Here is a 22277-nt window from a genome sequence, read left to right as displayed (position 1 = left end):
GGAACGGAAAGCGAAAAGGTTCTGAGGTAGGAACGAGCTTGGCAGGTTTGAGGAACAGCAAGAAGGCCAGTGTGCCTGGAGCAGAGTAGTGAAGCAGAGAGTGGTGGGGAGAGGTCAGACCCAGACCAGGGCAGGCAGGGGGACCTGGCAGGCCAAGGGGAGGGGGATGTTCTGAGTGAGGTCTCCGCTCAAACGTCCCCTTACTAGTGAGGCATTCCCAGACCACCCTATACAAACCGGCAAGCACGCTCTCACCCAACCCCGTGTTCTCGATTTCCCTGTGTCTGCAGTTACTGTTTCCCCTGATGAGAATGTGAGCTTCACAAGGGCAGAAACCTGGCCTGTTTCGTTCACTGACACATGTGTCCAGAACAGGGGCACACAGCTGCATCCAATAAATATTTGTTGAATGGATGCCTGAAAGAATGGGAAGTCACTAGAGAGCTGAATATGCCCTTCTTTCCTTCCTTTCTTCCACATGTATTTATTGAACACCTACTGTGTGCCAGGTGCTGTGCTGAGTGCTGGGGATATAACAGTGACCAAAGAGAGAAGGTCAAGTGCCCCACGGAGTTTACATCTCAGGGGAAGTCATGTCATTACAAAAACTACACATTTTAGGAACTGGTTCTGTATGGTTTCATTAATTTTTCCTACTTCTTAAAAAACTAAAGGGATACCCAGAGTGCTTTAAATATATATATCCATGATTATAAACTACTGGATAGACATCAACTACTCAAGTATGTACCAAATATCTTTTCTTGTGTTAATAAGCGAAGAAAAAAGGATTTGTAATTGACTTTATCCATGGAATTTGAAATTAGCACTTGTGTACTATGTCAGTCTCTGTGTTAAAATGTTGTAATAATTTAGTTAGAGATGAGTAAGAGAAACAATTCTCAGATATAAAATTCCTACAATGTAGCATCTATCTTAATTAGCCTGAATGGCACTACTTCTATATTGACAGATGTAGGAAGTTGAATGTTTTAGTAAAATTCTCCAGAGTCCTCAGAATTCAACAAAGAGTAATAATTAAAAATTGAAATATAGGATATGGTTATATTCTATTCCTCTCAATTTCAACCAAAGAACCCGCCATGTTAAGACAAATATTCAAAGGCCAACTCCTGCTGTGCTTAGCCAAAAATAACCCAATCACTTAGAGACTCTACAGAATACAACTAAAAACACTCTGTAAAGATACATTTAGATTCCACTGGAAGTGCTAACATTTGAATTTTTACTACTCACCTTCCTCTATAAACAGTCTTTATTGATTCAACAGCCAATCCAGTAGCAACAATGTCATCAGCATTATGTCTTCGACCACTAACCATCAGTAACCCATCCATTTTTCCAACTACAAACACCAAACTGCCCTGAAAGATAACAACAATTTACCTTGATTTCCATTATTTAAATAGTAAAACAGACATTTTACTTCCTACCTTGAAATAGGGCTCATCAAAAATATAAGAAAACAACACTGTGTTTTATGGCTTCTAAAAAAAGTGTTTCATACCTCAAAAATCAGGGGGGAAATCAGTAGCATATTACAATTAATTACAGCATATAAGAAAGGAATTTGTTGATATTTATTCTCAGGGAGGAATTTTATTAAGAAAACAACTAGGATTCCACACAAGCACAGTTTATTTTCTCAGACATGATTATGTACCTATTCATAAGATGGATGCAAAGAAAAAAATGGTTAACTCATTTAATACTGGAATTAGGAAGAAATTAAAACAGCTGAATGTGAGAACGCCTGTTTTAGGTTTACAAGGGTAATGCTGTTTCCATTTGGCAAGATGAAAAATAGGCTAATAAAGGTTTAAGAAACACTGGAGGAGCCTCTCCTTTCCAAGAAGATAACATAGCTGCAATCCCCCAAAAGCATCACTGTACAAATAATACTTCTCAATAATTCCCCTAGACCCATTTACAATAAGTTGACTTTTCTGTTCATTACACAAGTCCTAAATTTCCTGGACAATTTACACATATTCAATTATCTAGTAGTCATCTCCACATGAATGTCACCCGTTGAATTATCGCGCATAATGTAGTGTCATTCACTGACTGGGTTATGTAAGTAAAGTAGAACTTCTAGCCTCAGGAAGCTACTGGTCAATCTCAGAAGATGGAAAGGAACCAGCCATTTCTAACACAGTCTGAAAAGTGCTATGGTGGAAGTAAGTGAAGAGAAAGACAGACACAGATCTGTCCATTTCTCCATTTCTTTCACAGCAGAATTTTCAGCTGGGCATGGCTGACCAAAATAAAGACTATTTCGGTGCCCCCTGACCCATGAGACATAAGGGGAAGTGTTGCTCAGCAGCGTCAGGAAATCTTCCTTAGGAGATGGTAGGACTGCACTCTATCCTGTTTCCTGGAATGCAGATGGGACGCCGCAGCTCCATCTTGGACCTCAGTCATGGAGAGGTAAACTAAAAGGGGCTGGGTTTTGGAGAACTTTTTGGTGCTGAGAGGAGAAGTCAAGACAGTGGTTATAGATTTCTCTTTCTAGGACAGCGATCCTCTTAGAGGTGTGCCCCTCACGCCCCTGCCCCCATAAATGGTGGGGAAGAAATAAAATTAGATCTTTCCTTACGTAACTTGAGTTGTTAAGAGGAGAAGAAAGAGTAAGGAGGTAATTAGAGTTGGATGGAGATATATGGGCTTAACTATGATCACGAATATCTGTTACTAACAAAATATAATCAAACTTCCCATTATGTCATGTAAAATCCTTCATGATCTGCCTGCCTCTCTACCTTCCTTGTTGGCTCATGAAGCTAACTGTGAGCTCTCTGAGAAGAGACTTTGCATTTTAATTGTCTCTGTCAGTGCCTGTAAACACCACTTGCTGGAAAGCAAACTGATTTCATGGTGTAGTGCTGCTAATTTGTATGAAAATGCTTTGTACACAATTATGGTGTCCCTTTGCTAAGGTAACTTTTCTCAGCATTCTTCTAACTTACTGAAACATAGAAATCAAATCAAAGAAATGGAGCAAGAATAAACGAAGAGTTTTTCTTTGAAAGTAAAAAAGTCTTAGTTTGAAGGAGTCAAATGAACTTGGGTAATGAAAGCAATAAATATTAACTCAGTTTATGACATTTTTAAAAAAACTGCTCTAAATCTAAGAGAGGCCCTGTAACACTCTTGAACTAATCTGAATTTCTTCTGTTCTGTGACAGAAACTTTTGTAAAGTACAAATATCTGGATCAGATACACCAAAACAAATATGAATGTATCACTTACCGGCCCTACAAACCCCAGAAGTCCTGACCGGATGAAGGGCACATCCCCAACAGGAGAGCCTGCAGAATTCACTGGAATCACCTACAAGACAGAAAGCAGTGAAAATCTTCATTTTTTCTTAAAATATGTATTTGATTTTTATTTTTTATTTTTTAATTATGTTAATCACCATACATTACATCATTAGTTTTTGATGTAGTGTTCCATGATTCATTGTTTGCGTATAACACCCAGTGCTCCATTCAATACGTGCCCTCTTTAATACCCATCACCAGGCTAACCCATCCCCCCACCCCCCTCCCCTCCAGAACCCTCAGTTTGTTTCTCAGAGTCCATAGTCTCTCATGTATTCGAGTTTTAAAAAGTCTTTAAAAAAACTACAATGGTAATATACACTTGTTAAAAACTTAAAATTATATAGTGAAGTCAGTATTCCCACTTTTAAGGGATAAACATTTAAAATTTGTTGTGAATCTCTTGGACGTTTTATAGCTAGACTTAGACTTAATATTAAGAATTTATTTTTATAAAAGGTCATATTACATATACTGTTTTGCAACCTTTTCCCCATACTATATATTTTTCACATAACATATATATTTTGGATATCTTTACAAGTAGATGATTGTTGCTCTAGCTCTTTGTTTAATGGTTCTGTGATACATCATCACACGGGGGACGGGATAGAGTAGCCCTTGAAGTCAGACGTAAGTTCGATTTTTGACTCTGCCATTTACTAGTTAAGTTCCTGGACTTCTTGAAGCCTCAGGTTCTTCGACCATAAAATAGAGCTCCCAATGCCTGTCACAGGTTTAGGGTAAAGATTAAGGGAATGTAAATAGATCTGGAAATGTAAGCACAGTGTTTGGCCCAGAGTCGGTCCTCAGAAAACTATGAGAATTTAGTACTATTACAGTCTAAGCAGTCTTTCTGGCTAGGCAGGCCATCTAATTTTACTGTTATAAACGTGCTTTACTGAATACCGCTGTACAGATTTCTGTGTATTTGTACAAAAGGCATGAGCCCTTTCAAGTTTTTCTTACCAGTAGTTTATTTTTATTTTTAAAAAGATTTTATTTATTTATTTGACAGAGAGAGAGGGAAAGAGAATCTGAAGCATACTCCACACTGAGCACAGAGCCCAACATGGGGCTTGATCCCACAACCGTGAGATTGTGACCTGAGCCCAAACCAAGAGTTGGACTCTTAACTGACTGAGCCACCCAGGCGCCCCTGCCAGTAGCTTATTTTTAAAGATATACTTTCTTTTATTTTCTAGTCATGACTAGGTCTTCTGTCCTACTGGAAGGTTAACTACACCGGAAAACTCTCTCAGGATTTAAATGTAAGAATCCAGTAAGAAAAGTATTAGAAACTGTCATTTGCAAAACCAAGGCAATAGTTTTCTCCTTTTTTTGGTTAGGATTTTTATTCTACTTCATTATCATTAAATTTATACTGCAGATTTCAAAATTTCTTCAGCAATAAGGACCTAGCAGTTTGGTATTAAAGTCTGAGAATTTTGGCTAGGCAGTTGCTCTTGTATGAAAGGCAACATAATAAAATATGATCAGTATCTTCAAACACTGCTTGAGTATCTTGTTTATGGTAAGGAAAATGCAATGACGAAAAATTTAGATATTGGGAACCTAGGTACTCCAAGCATTTAAAAAGAAGAGAAGTAGGGTGAGATTTGAAGTAGTAAAATGTATAGACACTCAGCACAGGTAATTAGTCACCTATGAGAGCAAATCAAGAGCCTGGCAGTAAACCTATGCCTTAAGAGTTTATCAATTTCCACTCCTATCAAGATGAATTGGTCACAGCTTTTGAAGGCAGGCCAAGATTGCAGTAGTAATAATGATGATGTGATGATGAATAGACATTTAATAATTTATATTATACCATTTTAGGCTGTGGAAACACAGCTCAGGAGCGCTTAACCTTTTCCAGCTACCACACTATTCATATAGATTAACACTGTCCTGTCAGTTACATCTGTTGCTACATAAGTTTGTAATGGTATGTACCAATAGTGGTATGGTAGACAGATGTGCCCTGCCAAACTGAGACTGAGAATCAATTATAGAAAAAGGAAGCTCAAAGAAACGAAAATTGGTAGTGGTCATATTATAAGCCCTGTCTAATATAAAGGCCCATAAAATGGAGTTTTCTGTTCCCTAAAAGCTACCCTGAGGCAGGTTAATCCCAATTATGAAATACAGACAATTCATTATACCTGTTCTGATTCCCAGGCTCACCAGGCAAACTTTCATTACAATTTGTCTTCACATGCAGAACTGTCTGCAGGAAAACAATGTGCTAGTTCTACTAGAATATGAGCTATTTGAGGAGCTTTGTTTGTTTTCCTGAGGTACCACAAGCATCTAGAATACTGCCAGACACACAGAAGGTGCTCAGTAAGTATTTGTTGACTGAAAGACTGAATAATGGGAGCAATAAGGCCCTGTGACGGGACAGTTCTTCATTAGTAACCCGGTGTTCTGGGGGACATCAGTCTTCACAGGCTCAGGTTAACTTGAGTCTTACTCTGGAGAGATGGATCTACTGTCAATGTACTCTTAAAATTAAATACGTGGGCTTACAAAGCTCAAGTATGGCATATTCACCAGACTGAACTTTTGTGAGGCCTCTTACTCTTTATTTACTTGACGGGTAAACAGTACTTCCTGCGGGCTGGGGCTATTCTTAGTCCTTTATAAACATCAACTCATTTAGTCCACAACAATCCTGTGAGGTAGATAACTATGATTTCTCACATTTTAAAGATAAGGAAATTGAGAATCAAAGGGGAAGGGAGGGAAAAATGAAACAAGATGAAACCAGAGGGAGACAAACCGTAAGAGACTCTTAATTTCAGGAAACAAACTGGGGGTTGCTGGAGTGGAGAGGGGGTGGGAGGGATGGAGTGGCTGGGTGATGGACATTGGGGAGGGTATGTGTCGTGGTGAGCGCTGTGAATTGTGTAAGACTGATCAATCACAGACCTGTACCCCTGAAGCAAATAATACCTTATATGTTAATAAAAAATAAAAAAATAAATTAGAACAGGGAAAAAACAATAAATAAAGATAAGGAAATTGAGGCACAGGAACTCCCCCAAGGTCAGCTAGTAAGTGGCGGAGTTAGGATCTGAACTCAAGCAGCCTAGCTCCAGAGTATACTCTCTTAGCTGCTCCATTATGCTATTTCCCATAGACCAGCTCATCTGACTTTGTGACACCCTGACCTCACCAAGTAAGATCCCCCCGCCAGACTTTCATATTATGTACCTCAAATGTATTTTTTGTCACACCAGCAAGCCCAAAGTACATCATGCCTCCTGTTCTAGAGCTGACACAGATTTCTCCAATTTCATCTGTTTTGCAGAGTTGGGGAGGTCCATCAGGTCTCACAATGCACATCATCCCTAGTGTGCAGAAAATACAGTTAAGGGACAGAGATTCTGGAAACTTTGTAAAATAACAGCTTCATCCCCGTGAACCCAGGAAAGTTGTGCATTTACTGAGCGGCGTTAAGTAAGAATACCAAACAGGAATGTCAAAAATAGACCTGAAACTACATAGGTGTATCTGAAATTTCCATTTTTTAAGCTCTGATAATCTTTAAATCTTTAAAATTCAGCAAATAAAACTACAACAGATGCAGACCGAAGCTTTCAAAGAGAGTAACATTTTTTTTGAAGATTTTATTTATTTATTTAAAGAGAGAGAGAGTGCGTGTCTGCAGGAGAAGGGGCAGAGGGAGAGGGAGAGAATCTCAAGCACACTCTGCACATAGCATGGAGCCCAACAGGGGCTCGATCTCATGACCCCGAGATCATGACCTGAGCCGAAATCAAGAGTCAGATGCTTATCGATTGAGCCACTCACGTGCTCCCAAAGACAGTAACATGTTAAAAATGACTACAAACGGCGCCTGGGTGGCTCAGATGGTTAAGCGTCTGCCTTCGGCTCAGGTCATGATCCCAGGGTCCTGGGATTGAGTCCTACATCGGGCTCCCGGCTCAGCGCAGAGCCTGCTTCTCCCTCTGACCCTCTCCCCTCTCATGCTGTTTCTCTCTCGCTCGCTCTCTAAAAAATAAATAAAATCTTTAAAAAAAAAAAAATGACTACAAAGTCCAAAGAAACAGGTTAAATTAATTTACCCCTGGGCAGATCAAACTCACTCATGGAAGCAGTGTGCTCTAACTTTCTGCCAGCCCCAATGTCTTGGCAATTACAGCGAAAACCAGACAACTTTAGTGTAACTCAGTACTTAAGCTTTCCATACGAAAAACTGTAATCAAATCATTCAATTAAATCATACAATACTGCTGGAAAGTAAGTATAATTAGAATCACCAAACTGTTAGAGAGGTTTTGAGAACTTAAGTGACTAAGTATTAAATTTTGTATTCCTGGGTGTGGGTCTCATATTTTATCAGGCTCTACTATCCCTAATGACAAATCTTTATGAAAAACCAAAAGGTGCTGCGGAGAGAACTCACCACCAGGCATTACGTGGCCCACATCCTGGACCGTCAGTGCTGAATTTTTATCTTCAGTATTGACCCGTATTACCCCATAGCTCAATCCATTCATTGAGAGAATAGCTCTTCCTGGCAAAGGGGCCCCTGGAACTCCAGGCCTGAAAACAAAATAAACTCATCAAATTTGGCAAATTACATGATATCAAGATAAAAGTACAAATATGTAAGAAAGCAAATTTCCTCTGGCTACCACACACCAAAAAATCCTCCTTTTCTCTACCCAAAACATGCCAAATTAATCAACTTCACACGTACAAAGCATGGTTCACATTCATTCGGGCGGAAAAAGTAAATTTTAAATCCAATATTAAGAATATATTGGCTTGGGTGTACTTTCCATACTTAAGCTGTAATCAAGAATAGCCTATTTGTAGTTTAAGATGCTAACGAAGGAGTCTGAAGAGCAAAACAGCACAGAAAAAGAACTCATTCACAAATACGAGATGAGAATAATTAACGTAAATTTTCAGTTTACCAGTTACCCTTAGGGCAAGAGTGGGGAAAAATAAACGAGATGCTTCAAACTGCTTTACAAAGTCATTTTCACTTTTAGGCTGATGAAGCAGAAAATTAGTTAGCACCCCTTGTCATTGCCTGGTAAATATTGCACATTTGATCAGAGTTGTAACATACGTCAAGGGCACTGACATTCTGGACGATACCTGCGGATTGCAACAGTCATGGCTTCAGCAGAAGTAGCACATGGACAGATGGCCTCAGGTTTCAGTCCATGGCTTTGGAATAGACTCAGGAAGGCATCACAGGACGACACAGACCCTAAGGAGTTGGAACAGATCAACTTGAAAGCTGAAATTGTGATTTTCATTACTGCGGAAAATTGGTAAAGAGTGGAGAACTGACCCATTTGCTTCTCATGAGAACTCTCACTGTACATCATTACTTCCATATAGATATTTTATTGTACCTGTGAGATGGTGGATACGTTTCAAGGACAAATAAATGCTCACCCGGCCCATAAAATAGGTCAATGACACTATTCAAAGTCACAATTTGGCATAGGGCTGCTCCTACCAAACTGCCCAATCAATAGCAGAGATGCACTGTAGCCAATAGGCAGCCAGTCTGGAAGCGAGCAACTCTTCCTGAAGTAACTTGTTTAGCTAGTATAGTGCTGATATTCTCTTCTATGTGATATTCTCCAATTTGTTTCTTATTAATGTCAACCCCACACCTGTGTTTATACCAGGATGACTACTATACCATTGTGACTACTGACAGAAATCCATTTATGGGGCGCCTGGGTGGCTCAGTTGGTTAAGCGACTGCCTTCGGCTCAGGTCATGATCTGGAGTCCCGGGATCGAGTCCCACATTGGGCTCCCTGCTCAGCGGGGGGGTCTGCTTCTCCCTCTGACCCTCTTCCCTCTCATGCTCTCTGTCTCTCATTCTCTCTCTCAAATAAATAAATAAAATCTTTAAAAAAAAAAAAAAAAGAAAGAAATCCATTTATGGCAAAGAGCACAGTTTCTAATGCTTTACCTGATTCTACTCAAAGTGTTTGTGCTTGTAAGGAAAAGCAGGTAATATGGTAAGATCTCTAAAAGCTTTCCCAAAGTCTCTGATTTGTTCATAGGGGGAATTTACATAAAGTCCTAACACCTGGTTATAGCAAGTCACCAGCTTACCACTCCTTGTAGTCACATGATAGAAAAAGGATATAAATGAGTGAGCAAGAAGGGGTGTTTTTTTGTTGTTGTTTTGTTTTTAAAGATTTTGTTTATTTACTTGACAGAGAGAGAGAGCACAAGCAGAGGGGAGTGGCAGGCAGAAGGAGAGGAAGAAGCAGACTCCCCATGGAGCAGGGAGCCCGATGCAGGACTCAATCCTAGGACCCTTGGATCATGACCTAAGCCAAAGGCAGACACCCAACCAACTGAGTCACCCAGGTGCCCCAAGAAGGGGTGTTTTTGAAAACTTATAGAAAATGTGGCGTATCTATTCAGTGGAATATTACAGGGCAATGAAAAGGAACAAAGCATGAACACACGCTACAACAGGGATGAATCTTGAAAACATGCTACGTGAAAGAACCCAATCACAAAAGACCACATGTAGTAGGATTACATTTATACGAAATGTCCATAGTAGGTAAATCTGTAGAGACAGAAAGCAGATGAGCAGTTGCCTAGGGCTAGGGGACAGAGAGGGAGAAATGGGGAGTGAACACTAATGGATATAGGAACTTAGTTCATGGTGACAGTTGACTATGCATATTCTGAAACCACTGAACTGTACACTTTAAATGGATGAGTTTTACGGTATGTGAATTACATTTCAATGCAGATGTTAAAAAAAAAAAGCTTATAGAAAGGAGGCAAAAACCTCAACCTACCAAAGGAAAGAATATTCCCAGGCCCACACTCTAGAAATACTCACAGGGATTAGCTCCATCAGTTACAATTAACATTCGGAGGGAACTCAAGCTCACATCTCTTTGGTCCCGATGCGCCATCATAGCCCAATGCAAGTCTCGACATTTTACTAAAGCTACCTTGGCTATAAATTCAAAAGGGATAAAGTTAACACACACATACATACTAAAATTGGTATGTATTTAATATACTATCATAAAAACATTTTTACTTATTTTAGGGATCATGATTCTCACTTAGAGAAAATAAAAAAGACTTCAAAGAAATTGTGCCAGGTGTGCTAAAGCACTATCGACTGACAGGAAACACAATTATTGTGCTTATTGTGACCCGCAGGCAGGCCACACAGCTCAGCTAAGGAAGCTTTGAACACTGAAGCACCCAATAAATCTAATTCGGGGCTCAGATTCAAGCAAATTAATCTCAACTCTTAAGACGTTGAGACAACATACCTGATTTTAGAGTGACTGAATTCTAAAACCTGTCAAGCCACCAAGGCATAGAATTATGGCTCTAGAAGAGCAATTTGAAAATCCCTGAAATCTTAGTTCAAACAGTCACATAAAGCTTAGATGCTATGTATGATTACCTTTGTGGGCATGTACTCTTTGGACCCAAGAGAGAGGGCAAGTCTTCATAACAGAGTAGGGTACGCTAATTGTATGCATCTTATTCATTACATTCTGAAAAGCAAAGAAAGATAAAAAATAATCAATACCCAATACATACTAAGCATTTTACAACTGAACTGATATTTTATTATTTTAATCATACAAGTAATACATGCTCTTTGAAAAAAATCTGAAATATTGACTCTAAGGTTAAAGTCTCCTTTGCTACTACCTACCCTCAAACTTGGTTCCCTCCTCTCCTCCTCAGAGTCAATTGATTATGAATCTGGCGTTTATCCTCCTAGTCCTTTTTCTATATATTTACAAATATATTTGTCCCCACAGAAAGATAAAAGTATTTTTTTTTAAGATTTTATTTATTTATTTGACAGAGAGAGAGACAGTGAGAGCAGGAACACAAGCAGGAGGAGTGGGAGAGGGAGAAGCAGGCTCCCCGCCAAGCAGGGAGCCCGATGTGGGGCTCGATCCCAGGACCCTGGGATCATGACCTGAGCCGAAGGCAGACGCTCAACCGACTGAGCCACCCAGGAGTCCCAGATAAAAGTATCTTTAACATAAAAGGCATCATACCATACATATATTGGCAGCTTGCTTTTTTCATTTAAATTGTTTTATGGCTAAGTCTATGCACATCAGCCTAAGAGATCTACAGAATTCTTTTTGAACTGCTGCATACTCTTCCATAGTATGACTATTTCACAATTTATTTAGGTCATTTCCCTATTATTGACAACTTTTTTGCTATTATAAACAATGTTTCAAGGGACAGGTTTATACTTACTTCCCTGCGCACATGTACAAGTGTTTGTCTACAGTACACACAGAAAAGTAGTACTGCTGGGTCATAGAATATATGCTTTTAAAATTCACCAGATACTGCCAAACCACCCTCTAATCCACTCGGTGCTTTCATCATGCGCATGCTCACCACATACCACAAAGAGGTGGGTATTACAAAGCAAGAAATCAGAGTTTCCCTGATTCTTGGAGGAGGTCCTGCTCAGACTTATTATGTGTTGGGGTAGATAAAGCTGAGTGAGCTGAGGGGGTCATGCAATTTGGTGTCTCTCCTGTCCCCCAAATCAAACATACCCAGACTCCGTGTCCCCAAAGAGATCCAGCCCACAGAATAACTAAGTCTTGGTATTTAGGCTGGTCATTTTATTTACCACCTAAGTGGCCCCTCAAAAACAAGATACCACTGTAAACCCCCTTTTACCTCCCTCCAAGTTTCTAGCTATGTTGATAAAGTTTTGAATTTCCAGGACAAAATGGTGTTACTACCAAGTCTTTATACATGTCCCTATCTTGCTCTTTGTATCACAGGGAGAAAACTCCCTCTAACTCCTCAAAAGGGTGTTTTAACCTCTGATTAAAAAAACAAAATGGGAAGGCCTTCGGAAAGAAGCTGGAAAGTATGTACACTCAAGGAGTAGGCTCTTACTACTCTGAGGTGTCCTGGGTGAAAAGGGATCCTCCTCCTCTTCCCCCAGGCTTCACTGTCTACTCATTCTCAGATTCCTGCAGTGCGCAGAGAAGTTGGATGAGATGTTCTCTCGAAGGTCCTTTGCAACTCTCAGATCCTTTATCTCTCAGCATGCTATATATGGTAGCTTTTCCCATTTAAATGTCCCCTCTCTTTATCTCCACCCCCAAAATACCTCTATAATGGCTAAATCTTACCCATTTCTCAAAGTCCAACTCAACTGTGCTCTTCTAGAAAAATGGCCTAATATCAGAGCTGGGAGGAACTACCCTTGGCCTAACTCCCATAGTATGTTACCTGTTCCTCTATTACAGAAGTAGCCTGATCTACCTTGTTACTCTATTCTTTAACTGTCGCATGGAGTCATTCAATATATTTTGCCCAATGGAAAGGTTAGATGTCATTAAGCACAGTTGCCAAGTTCTAAATACATTTATGTAATCCTTTCTTCAGAAAAGAGAAGAGGTAAATCTCAAACATACTATTGTTAATCATAAATAAATATACAGTCATTTGTAGAAAAGTGGTACTATGATGGCCGATGTTTTAAAAAAATTTTGATCCTAAGTTCTCCCACAAACTGTTATGTGAAAGGTATGCCCAACCACACACTGAAGAAAAAACAGAATTACAGTCTCCTTAAAAAACATTACCATTTGTATTACAAAATTATTCTAGAAAATATTTTTGATCTTTAGGGGGCTTAAATTTCAAACAAGCACAGGGAGATGATCTGGTTACACAACACACATACTGATCTGAATTATAAGCACAATTTACACTAAAGGCCATAATTCTGAGGAGCTTACCGCAAACATGCCATGCCACAGCCCGGCATCCTTCTTAAAGTCTAAAACATTTACTACTGTCTCCCCTAGGATTAAAAAAAAAGGAAAAAACAAAAGGAAATCATCTTTAGTGTTAAGCAGTAAAATTGTCTCACTTGTCTCTATTAAACAACTGGTTTGATACTTTGGAAGAAATCACTAAAAGCTCTCAGGGTCTTTTGATTACTTGAGGATCCCCTCAAACTGGCTAGGGGACTGATCATAGGTCAGAGAAGAGATAATGAGTTTGAAATTCCTTACGACATAGGCACTGTCTTCCAAGAGATATTTTTTTCCTAATTATATAAGGAACACATGCTTATTTTAGAAACTTTGCAAGTTTCACAAACACATGTAAAAAATTGTACTTCCTAGAGAAAATTAAAAAGTTGGTGTATATATATATATCTATATATTACATACACACACGCACACACAAGCATACTTATATCTAGACAGATGCCCACCATAACAAAATTGGCATACAGATATCTACCATAATAAAACTGGCATACCACTCTGTATCTAAATTGTTGCCACTTAATGATATATTGAAACAATTTCCCTATATCTTTAATATTCAAGAACAGGAGTCTTAATGCCTCAGGGTATAATCCATTACTTGAGCATATTATAATTTAATCAATCCCTCTTTTCTGGCATTTTGATTGTCTCCATTATATATAAATACATTTTACCAGACAAGAATGCTGCTCTTTAATGAACATGTATTAACTTGTTTCATTTTATGAAAGGAAAATAAAAAATTTAATATTGTAAAGAACATTCTAAGGCAAAGTCATTACACTGTATCAACATATCTAAAGTTCAACAATACAGAATACATTTTTGTGTTTTAATTTATGCTTTTTGGTAGCTGGATTTCTTTGACTCTAACTCCAAATGTACAGCTGGTGTCAGCTCTGTATACACAGGAAGACAGAGATATATAACATTTTGCAGCTAATAAACACATGGTTTTAATTTGTTTTCTATTTCTACACTCTAGAAGTCATGCTTTACATATTTGGTTTGCCCAGAATTTTAGTTCCTTTAAATTATAGCATATTTGTGAAAAAGAAGAAAGCAAAAGCAAGCCAAGAATGTGTCTTAGAGCATTTCACTCTGAATTTGGTCATTAACTGGAATCCAGTCGTTGAGCACTCTGCTCACGGTCACATATATCTGAGGCTCACAATGAGGGCAGTCACGGGATGGAGTCTGACCTTCAGAATAATTGCAGGCCTGGGACAGAGCTTGGCCATGAGACAACATTGCAAGGCGGGACACTGTAACTCCCATTACACTCCCTTCTTTGCTTGTTTTATACTAGAAAAAAAAAATCACAAAAAACAAAAGCATAAGAAAACACAATAAAATGGGTTATTTCAAATGACAAAGTAGAATTCAAAAATGAAACCCAGACAAGCCATGGTAATGGGCTGATTTTAATATGTTTCATATGACTATTTGACGCTATGCACTGGGGGGCCCCAAACTCTAATCATGCAAAGATAGGATTGAGGAATGATGAAGCTTGACAAAAGTATGTGTGAAAAATTCTTAAAAGTTTAATTAGTCATCAGTGTGAAGTGGCTGCTAAAGAAGCCAAACAAGTGAGTGGAGCTGCATTAATAGAAGCATCGTATCAAGTACACAGCAAGCAGGGCACTGCAGACTTAAAGGTGGGTAAGATGTGGTTCCTGTCTGTCAGAAGCTCCTACATCGGGAAGGGGAGACCTAGAAATGGCCTATTCACTCCTACAAATCAATCAACTCTCATTTTGCTTTTTACCTCAATGCTCCACCCAAGCTGTTTTTCACCCAGATCAGCAACTTCTGTTTGTTAAATCAAAAGGATATACGACATACTTGATTTTATCCTGCATTTCTATAACATCTGACACCTCCTTCCTTGACACTGTCTCCTTCCTTGGCTTTTGTGATATTCTTCTCTCCTATTCATAATCTCTCCCCCTCTCTCCCCCTTCCATTTCCTTTGCCCATCCCTTAAATGTTGGCATTTCCTGAAAGTTCTGTTCTGCTTTCTCTTTTCACTTCATTCCATCGGGGTACCACTCGCCTGATGGCTCCCAATTCTCGGTCTCCAACCCAGCCCTCCTTCCAGATATCCAGACTTATAGAGTCAATTGTTCCCCCTTAATGACCTGTAGTCCTGTGAAAATCAATGCATCCACCATGGTATTCCTCATCCCCACCCCGTGCCCATGAACTCTTATTATATTTTCTTTTTTTTCCCCCCAAATTATTTATTTATTTGACAGAGAGAGATAGCGAGAGAGGGAACAGAAGCAGGGGGCTGGGAGAGGGGGAAGCAAGCTTCCCACCAAGCAGGGAGCCCGATGCAGGGCTTGATCCCAGGACCCCGTGATCATGACCTGAGCCGAAGGCAGACACTTAACGGCTGAGCCACCCAGGCGCCTCCTTGCTGTATTTTCTTAATAAAGGATGGCATCATCTACCCCGTTGCTCAAGTCAGAAACCTGAGAGTCTTTCTTGCTTCCTCCCTCTCCAGAGTCAGGCCCTAAATCCTGCCTCTTCTACTTCCTTACTGTCTCTCAATTCCACCTACTTTTCTCTATCCCCATTACCATGAGCTTGGGCTTATCTAGATAACTATAAAAGCTGGACTCCCTGTTTACCTTCTTAACCCAACCAAACCAGATACATCTTTTAACAACATATTTATTCTTATCAAACTCTTCTGACAACCCTTTAATAGCTCCCTATGACTCCTAGGGTACTTTAAACTCACTAGAAATGTCCTGTGGGTAATAAGAGGTTCCTAAGTAAAAACTGCAAGTTAGTTCAGAATAGCCAAAGCCTAGAAATGTGGAGGGTAGTAGTTCTACATGAGGTCAGAGAGCCAAGCAGGGGCCACAAATGAAGTGCCCTTCACTTTTTATGAAGAACCAATAAAGAAGCCTAAAAAGGAGTGTTCACTGAGGCAGGAGAACTGACAGAGTACTCAGGGAAGCCAGTGAGCAGGGTTAAGGAGGCTGGAGTGATGAAATATGTCCTCACTGAGAAATGATATGGATTAAGAATTGACTGCTAAATTTTAATTGCCTGTTTACTTGTCTTTCATTTATTTTAATTAATTTATTTTTAAAAGATTTTATTTATTTATTTGACAGAGAGAGCGAGAAAGCACAAGCAGGGGGAACAATAGAGGGAAAGGGAGAGGCAGACTCCACGTGGAGCAGGGAGCCCGATGCAGGGCTCGATCCCAGGACGCTGAGATCATGACCTGAGCTGAAGGCAGGCATTTAACTGACTGAGCCATCCAGGTGCCCCACTTGTCTGTCAAACATACTCAGCTCTCTTTCATCTTTCAAAGCATCCAACATGAACATATCACTGCTCAAAGCTACTGCCCACTCTCTTCCCTATTATAGCCAGTTATTACCACAAGGCTCAAGGCTGGGTGGATTTTTTTTCCTGAAACTTTTCTTTTTTAATGTATTGATTTGTCATTAATTTAGCAAACAGGTGGTGAGCATTTACTAATATGTCTCGAGCACAATGCAGAGTCATCAAGGGCACAGCTTTTAAAGTGAAACAGATGGGAGTGTAAATCCCAGCTCTGTCATTTTTGAGTCATGTGAACTTGAGTTCATTTAAGCCTTAGTCTCCTCACCTATAAAGCAGGTTTGATAAGAGGCCCAACCTCATCGGGTACTTGTGGGGACTGCCTAAGATCACGCATTTGAAGCTGCTCTTAGCCTGGTGCCTGCTATGCAGGAGGACTTCATCCCTCAAACTGAATGTTTCGATCACTCAAGGTCCTACACTGACCTTCAATACCAAACCCTTTAGCCATGTGTTTCTTCTTGCTCTTTATCTTTCATCTGTTAAGTTTGTTCTTCTCAAGCACAGCTCTTTTCCTTCCTTGTTTCTCCATTCTTTTGCTTCCCACTCCCATACCTCCCCAAAAGCGGCAGAGGAATATCTCTGTCATTATATCATTTCTTAAACCTTTGTACATCTCTAGGTCTTGTGTAACTTTCTTCCATGACGAGGATCAATTTTTTTTTTTTTTGTGGGGGCTGTCTCTCTTGAATGTGTATTTACGTTAAAAACAATTAGAAGGTCTAATACAAGCATTTTACAAGCCAAAAGATGGAACTCCAACAAACTAGGAGGCTTTTCTAAAATTAAAACTGCAAAAGGTTAGTTTTAAATTTTATAAGATGGCAACTGAAGCCACACGAAGCCAGAATGTATGTTCTAGTCTCAGGACTTACCTCAATGTACGCTGGTTCTGTACCAGCAGGTGAGATGTGGGGCTGCCAGTCTTTAGGTGGCTTTGAAAGGTACTTGGAATCTGTTACAACCCATTTGAGCCGGGGCCAACCTAAATCAAACCCAAAATAAAAATTGAATTGCCTAAGCCATAAGGGAAGGAGTTCACATTGAATTGGTCATTCTAGTATCGAGACCAAATCAAGGTCATTGTAAAATCAGTAAAAGACTGCATTTTTTATTAGTTTTTAGTGATAAATCACCAGACAATTATACCTTCTTTCAAAAGTACAATCGTTCCACATGCTAATTTCAGGCCTTGACATTACCTCAACAACTGGGAGGTCCATTTGGCAGTGGAAGTCCACTGAGGTTAGTGGTCTATCCTGTCTCTACATGTAGCATTTAGCTTTAGTGAACAGAGTGGTAGCTTTTCCAACCATCAGCATAAAGGTTAAGGGTGTGGGCTGTGGAATCAGACAGATTTGGGTTCAAATCGCTGCTCTGCCATTTATTAGCTGTGACTTTGGGCAAGTTACTTAACCTCTCTGTGTCTCAGTTTCCTCACCTGTAAAATGGGGATAATAATGGTACCTACTTCATAAGAATGTGAGAATTAAATAAGAAAATAGATGTTAAGTACTTAGCTATTATTAAATTAAAATGCTTATTAAAGTACAAGTTTTAACTTTTAATTGATAATTCAAGTATAAATATTACTAACCTTTAAACTGTACAATTTCTCCATTCTGGGTTTTTGGCAGCCCCTTTAGACAAACTTCACTGGTAAGAGCTAAGGCAATACCACAGCTTCCTAGCAAGAAGCCAATCTGCTGCCCTCCAGCATCCTGTGGAGAGAAGATAATGAGCACGGTGGGGAGTGAACGTGAGCACACCCGTGCCCCAAACCTAACACTGAGCAATGCTCTGGCACTTGTGTGATAACATTCACGGGACCCCACTGACACCTGGCAATTGTCAAACTCCAATGACAATATGTTCTTCCAAATAACTTCTACAATACAATGACTTCCTGAGTACAAATCAAATATTTTATTAATCTGACATTGCTAATGGTGAATTCTACCAGTCAATGTGACCATTTTATTCAAAAGTCAGCAATGTTCCTCTTTTAAATATTTCAGGCCAGTGAAATAGATGTGACGTGAACCTGGTTAAGTTGTCTTGACCTAGCCACATCCCCAAATTCAAAAGCAAAGCAACCCAGGTCAGAATAAAATAATGTAAATGGACACCAAATGTCCAAATTTACAATGAAAGTGAATGGATGGTTATACCTAAATCCACATACTCCTTATTATTCTATTTTAAAGGAGGTAAGATTTAAGCTTTATGACAATAGCAGAGAAAAAAACCGAAGAGATAGTCTAAGGTAGTTCCATTAAAATATCACCTTGAAAGTATTATTACGAAACCACACAAACACAGCCAACTTAATAATTTAAGAACAACCCTATGATTTCCTGACTAATCTAAAGACGCTATATCCCATCAACCAGTTTCAGGGATGTCACCAATTTGTTTTTTACTCCTTTCACAAAATAACTGTTCTTATAAATCCACACTCTCTATCATATTTGTCTTTATCATGACCCCTCAATAAACTGTAGGAGAAAATCAGGGTCAAACAGCTCACGGAGAAATCTTTCGGTTAAACTTAAAAAAAATTTGCTACATATGCTGCATGGGCTGATGTGTCATTAAAGTAAAATCTTATTCCCCAGAGTAGTAATATGCATCACTGTATCATCCTTCAACTTAAAGGAAATCCTGGGTTGTATGATACAATTAAAGGAAATCCCTTCACAAAAAGGTCTCACTTATTATAAATGTGGATTATCTACAGTCTCAAGGAAGTAATAGGGATCCTCTTTATAAATGGTAATTGTTGAAAAGTAAGGTATGCCCCCATGAGCTTTAAATTTTATCTATAAAAATTCTAACTTAGTTGAAACAATATTATTTTCCTGAAATTTATAAACAATAATAACTATTATTTGTCTACAACTCTCATGTTTTTAGAAAGTGAAGCTGAATACTTAAGAAAACGGTTAGGCGGTTTCTAATGTCATGATGGAGTCAATCGATCCAAGATCCAAGAAGCCCACCATGTCACATCAGGCTACATTCCTCTTAAATTTAGCAATGTTACCTTTCTGGTAAGAGGTACCTCTATAGGCACTGGAATCACTTCTGCCAGGAGACATCCATAAAAAGCCACCATGAACATGACTGGATCATTGTTGGGGTAAACCAGGGCTACCTAAAATGCATAATGACATTCAATAACAGAGGAATAAAACCAGACTAATACTTTCAATGTCATTGGCGAAGATAAACATTTATATATAACATGTCTCATGAACACAATAAAACTAATAGCCTAAAGAAAATTAAGTTATTGAGAAAGATGCACAAGTCTAAAAAAGATTTCTATCATTCCCGTGATTATACTAGACATGTTTTGGAAACTATAATGCAATTCATCATCATCATCATCATAAGAAAAATTTTTCACTGAATTCTACTGGTGATTGAGCAGTTAACAACTCACCTTAAGTAGTAAGTTAATTACTTGTGAAACCTAAGGCAATTTACTTTAGTGCAGGACTAAAGCAATACAATAAATGTAATGGGTCTCTCTAGATAAGCCAGCATATTAGAGAATAAGCCTTACAACTCTCAGAGAACTCACAGGAGTTGACTGACTCGATTGCCATTACAGGGCCAACTCAAGGTTTCTTATTCTTTAATGAGTTCATTGCATTAGTCCTCACTCACTTAGCCAACAATGCAAGTCCTCTAGCATGAAGGCTTTGCTAATGGTGTAAGTTAATACTGGCACAAGCCATTATGGATAAAAAGTTAATTCATCTACAAAAGATAAGCACTGAAACCTATGTTCAAACTGTTCAAAACCGTGATCTCACCTGTAATGCATCATAGGGATAACTGACCCTTCCTAATTTACTGAAGGAATGTAAAACCATTATCATTGTGGAGCTTGTTACTTGGCTTAGATGTTTATAGATTGACATGTTAAACTTAATTATGTCACCAGACTCTTGGTCCCCCTTCTTTTACTTTCAAATTCTCTCAACTCACTCCCAAGATAAATTCAATCCCCAAGTTGCTAATCCTTTCTAGAGTTCTAAAAAATGTTAATTCCACAAAATATTTAAGACAACCCATTTCCTTCCTGCACACAAGTGTCTATGGTGCTAGGAAGACACAAAAATTACCTTCTTAGGGTTCAGTGAGGACCAGGAAACCCTTATGTGTCACAGTTGTAAGTGGAAGTCACCCTCTAGGTGCCCTTTGCCACAGTGCAAAAGTATTTTTAAAAGGCTAGTTCAGGAGGTTCTATATCATGAGCCTACTAAAAAGAAGTCTGTTGTGTAGTTGATGCTTCATTCTACAAATACCAAATAAAAAGTAACATTTGACGATAAGAAGTCATCATATTTAGAAAGTCATTGATAGGAAAAAACTCTCCAAAAAGTTAGAAAAAAATTTTGTTTAATGTCACCTTCAATTAAAGAAGAAATTAAATGATGTCATTTTGTTTCTTCTTAGAATATGGCTCGCCCTCTCTTTCTACATAAAACCACAGAAAATGTTTTGAAAAATTTTTATGGGTAATTTGTAATGAAAAAAAATCAGAGTAAACTGTATTGCTATTTTTGTTGTCTGATTAATGAAATATTTATTTCCAGAAAGAGTGAGCTCCCTCTTTCTTTGTATTAGCACAAGAATTTACTGAGTAGTAGGTACTGAAAGGGACATGTGAATTTCCTTCAATCTATGAATACAAGAACTATAACCTGGCATTGAGCAAACCATTTTCATTTTCTAAGAGTAAAAGTTACATAAATTGTACTGTTGTGCATTAAAAATTCAGAATGTGCATATTAGAAAACAATGAAACATCACCTCCCTAGAACCAAAAAACCAATTACCCTGTCTCCAGGTTTTAATACAGGTTCATTTTTGGTCCCCAGTTTATTAAGCAGTGTGTAGGCCAACTTTAAACTTCTGCTCCACAACTTTCCTGGAAAAAGAAAAGAATCATATAGAAAAACACAGGCCTACCTCAGCGAGGGGGCATTCAGTTCATTAGCACATTTAGTAAGACAGTGGCCCTTCCAAATGTCTCATTAGACAAGCATCACCCCCAACACGCAAAGCTCCTCCCCCACAAAAAATGCTTTATATTCACTTGAGTTTACAGAAGCCAGTCCTGTTTCCAAACAAAAAGAAAGCTTTATCAGATGCTCATTCTGGTAACAGATAATATTTCAAATTCTTTTGTGAAGTAATCTGATATCTTTAGAAATAATTTGATGTTAGCTGATCACATTTAAAGGGAGGACAACAATTTTTATAACAGGGCTGAAAATCAGAAGACTACTTCTGCTCTAAGCTTCTTCTGAAGAACTACTTACATATATGATATTAGATACTTGAGGTTAACTGCAAAGCAGAAGTATGACTCAAATGATTAAGCATTCCATGGCACTGTATTTCAGTGAAAACAGACAATATGGAAATTAGGTGAAACATGTGGATATATTCATAGGTGTTATATAAACATGTAAAGATTTAGTCAGCTAACTGCTTTAAGGGTTACATGGATGAAATTAACATATAGCTTCTGAAATGAATGCTAAAAACCACTTTTTGGGGGAAAAAAAAGTTGATCTTCCCCTCTTTCTTCCCCCTCCCTCCAAACACCCTTAGAAATTCTTATCTTAGATTATGCAGAAAGTGAAAAAGAAATCATGTCATTCTGAATAGGTATGTTAGTTTTACATATAACTCATTCAGA

At 38.6% G+C, this 22277-nt stretch overlaps 1 protein-coding gene across 4 annotated transcripts in view; it reads right to left on the bottom strand.

The window, feature by feature from the left end:
- Nucleotides 1-22277, bottom strand: part of DIP2B (DIP2 acetate--CoA ligase B (putative)) — a 190733-nt gene that overhangs the window by 40494 nt on the left and 127962 nt on the right. For 3 of the 4 annotated variants that reach the window (XM_081821653.1, XM_081821656.1, XM_081821654.1), the window contains 13 exons: nucleotides 21409-21500; nucleotides 19602-19712; nucleotides 18153-18276; nucleotides 17431-17540; nucleotides 14389-14491; nucleotides 13145-13209; nucleotides 10807-10900; nucleotides 10222-10341; nucleotides 8488-8602; nucleotides 7784-7923; nucleotides 6568-6704; nucleotides 3275-3355; nucleotides 1258-1385 (listed from right to left, as the gene is read on the bottom strand). In XM_081821653.1, coding sequence (XP_081677779.1) covers nucleotides 1258-1385; nucleotides 3275-3355; nucleotides 6568-6704; nucleotides 7784-7923; nucleotides 8488-8602; nucleotides 10222-10341; nucleotides 10807-10900; nucleotides 13145-13209; nucleotides 14389-14491; nucleotides 17431-17540; nucleotides 18153-18276; nucleotides 19602-19712; nucleotides 21409-21500 — 1420 coding nt within the window. The remainder of the gene's footprint in view (nucleotides 1-1257; nucleotides 1386-3274; nucleotides 3356-6567; nucleotides 6705-7783; nucleotides 7924-8487; nucleotides 8603-10221; nucleotides 10342-10806; nucleotides 10901-13144; nucleotides 13210-14388; nucleotides 14492-17430; nucleotides 17541-18152; nucleotides 18277-19601; nucleotides 19713-21408; nucleotides 21501-22277) is intronic. The other variant, XM_081821655.1, reaches the window with a different exon arrangement.

The sequence above is a fragment of the Leptonychotes weddellii genome, chromosome 5 (genome assembly GCF_054177405.1).
Source record: "Leptonychotes weddellii isolate Sample4059 chromosome 5, ASM5417740v2, whole genome shotgun sequence".
Classification (NCBI taxonomy): domain Eukaryota; kingdom Metazoa; phylum Chordata; class Mammalia; order Carnivora; family Phocidae; genus Leptonychotes; species Leptonychotes weddellii.
Note: the sequence above shows the minus strand (reverse complement) of the source record. Positions and strands in the feature narration are given on the sequence as shown.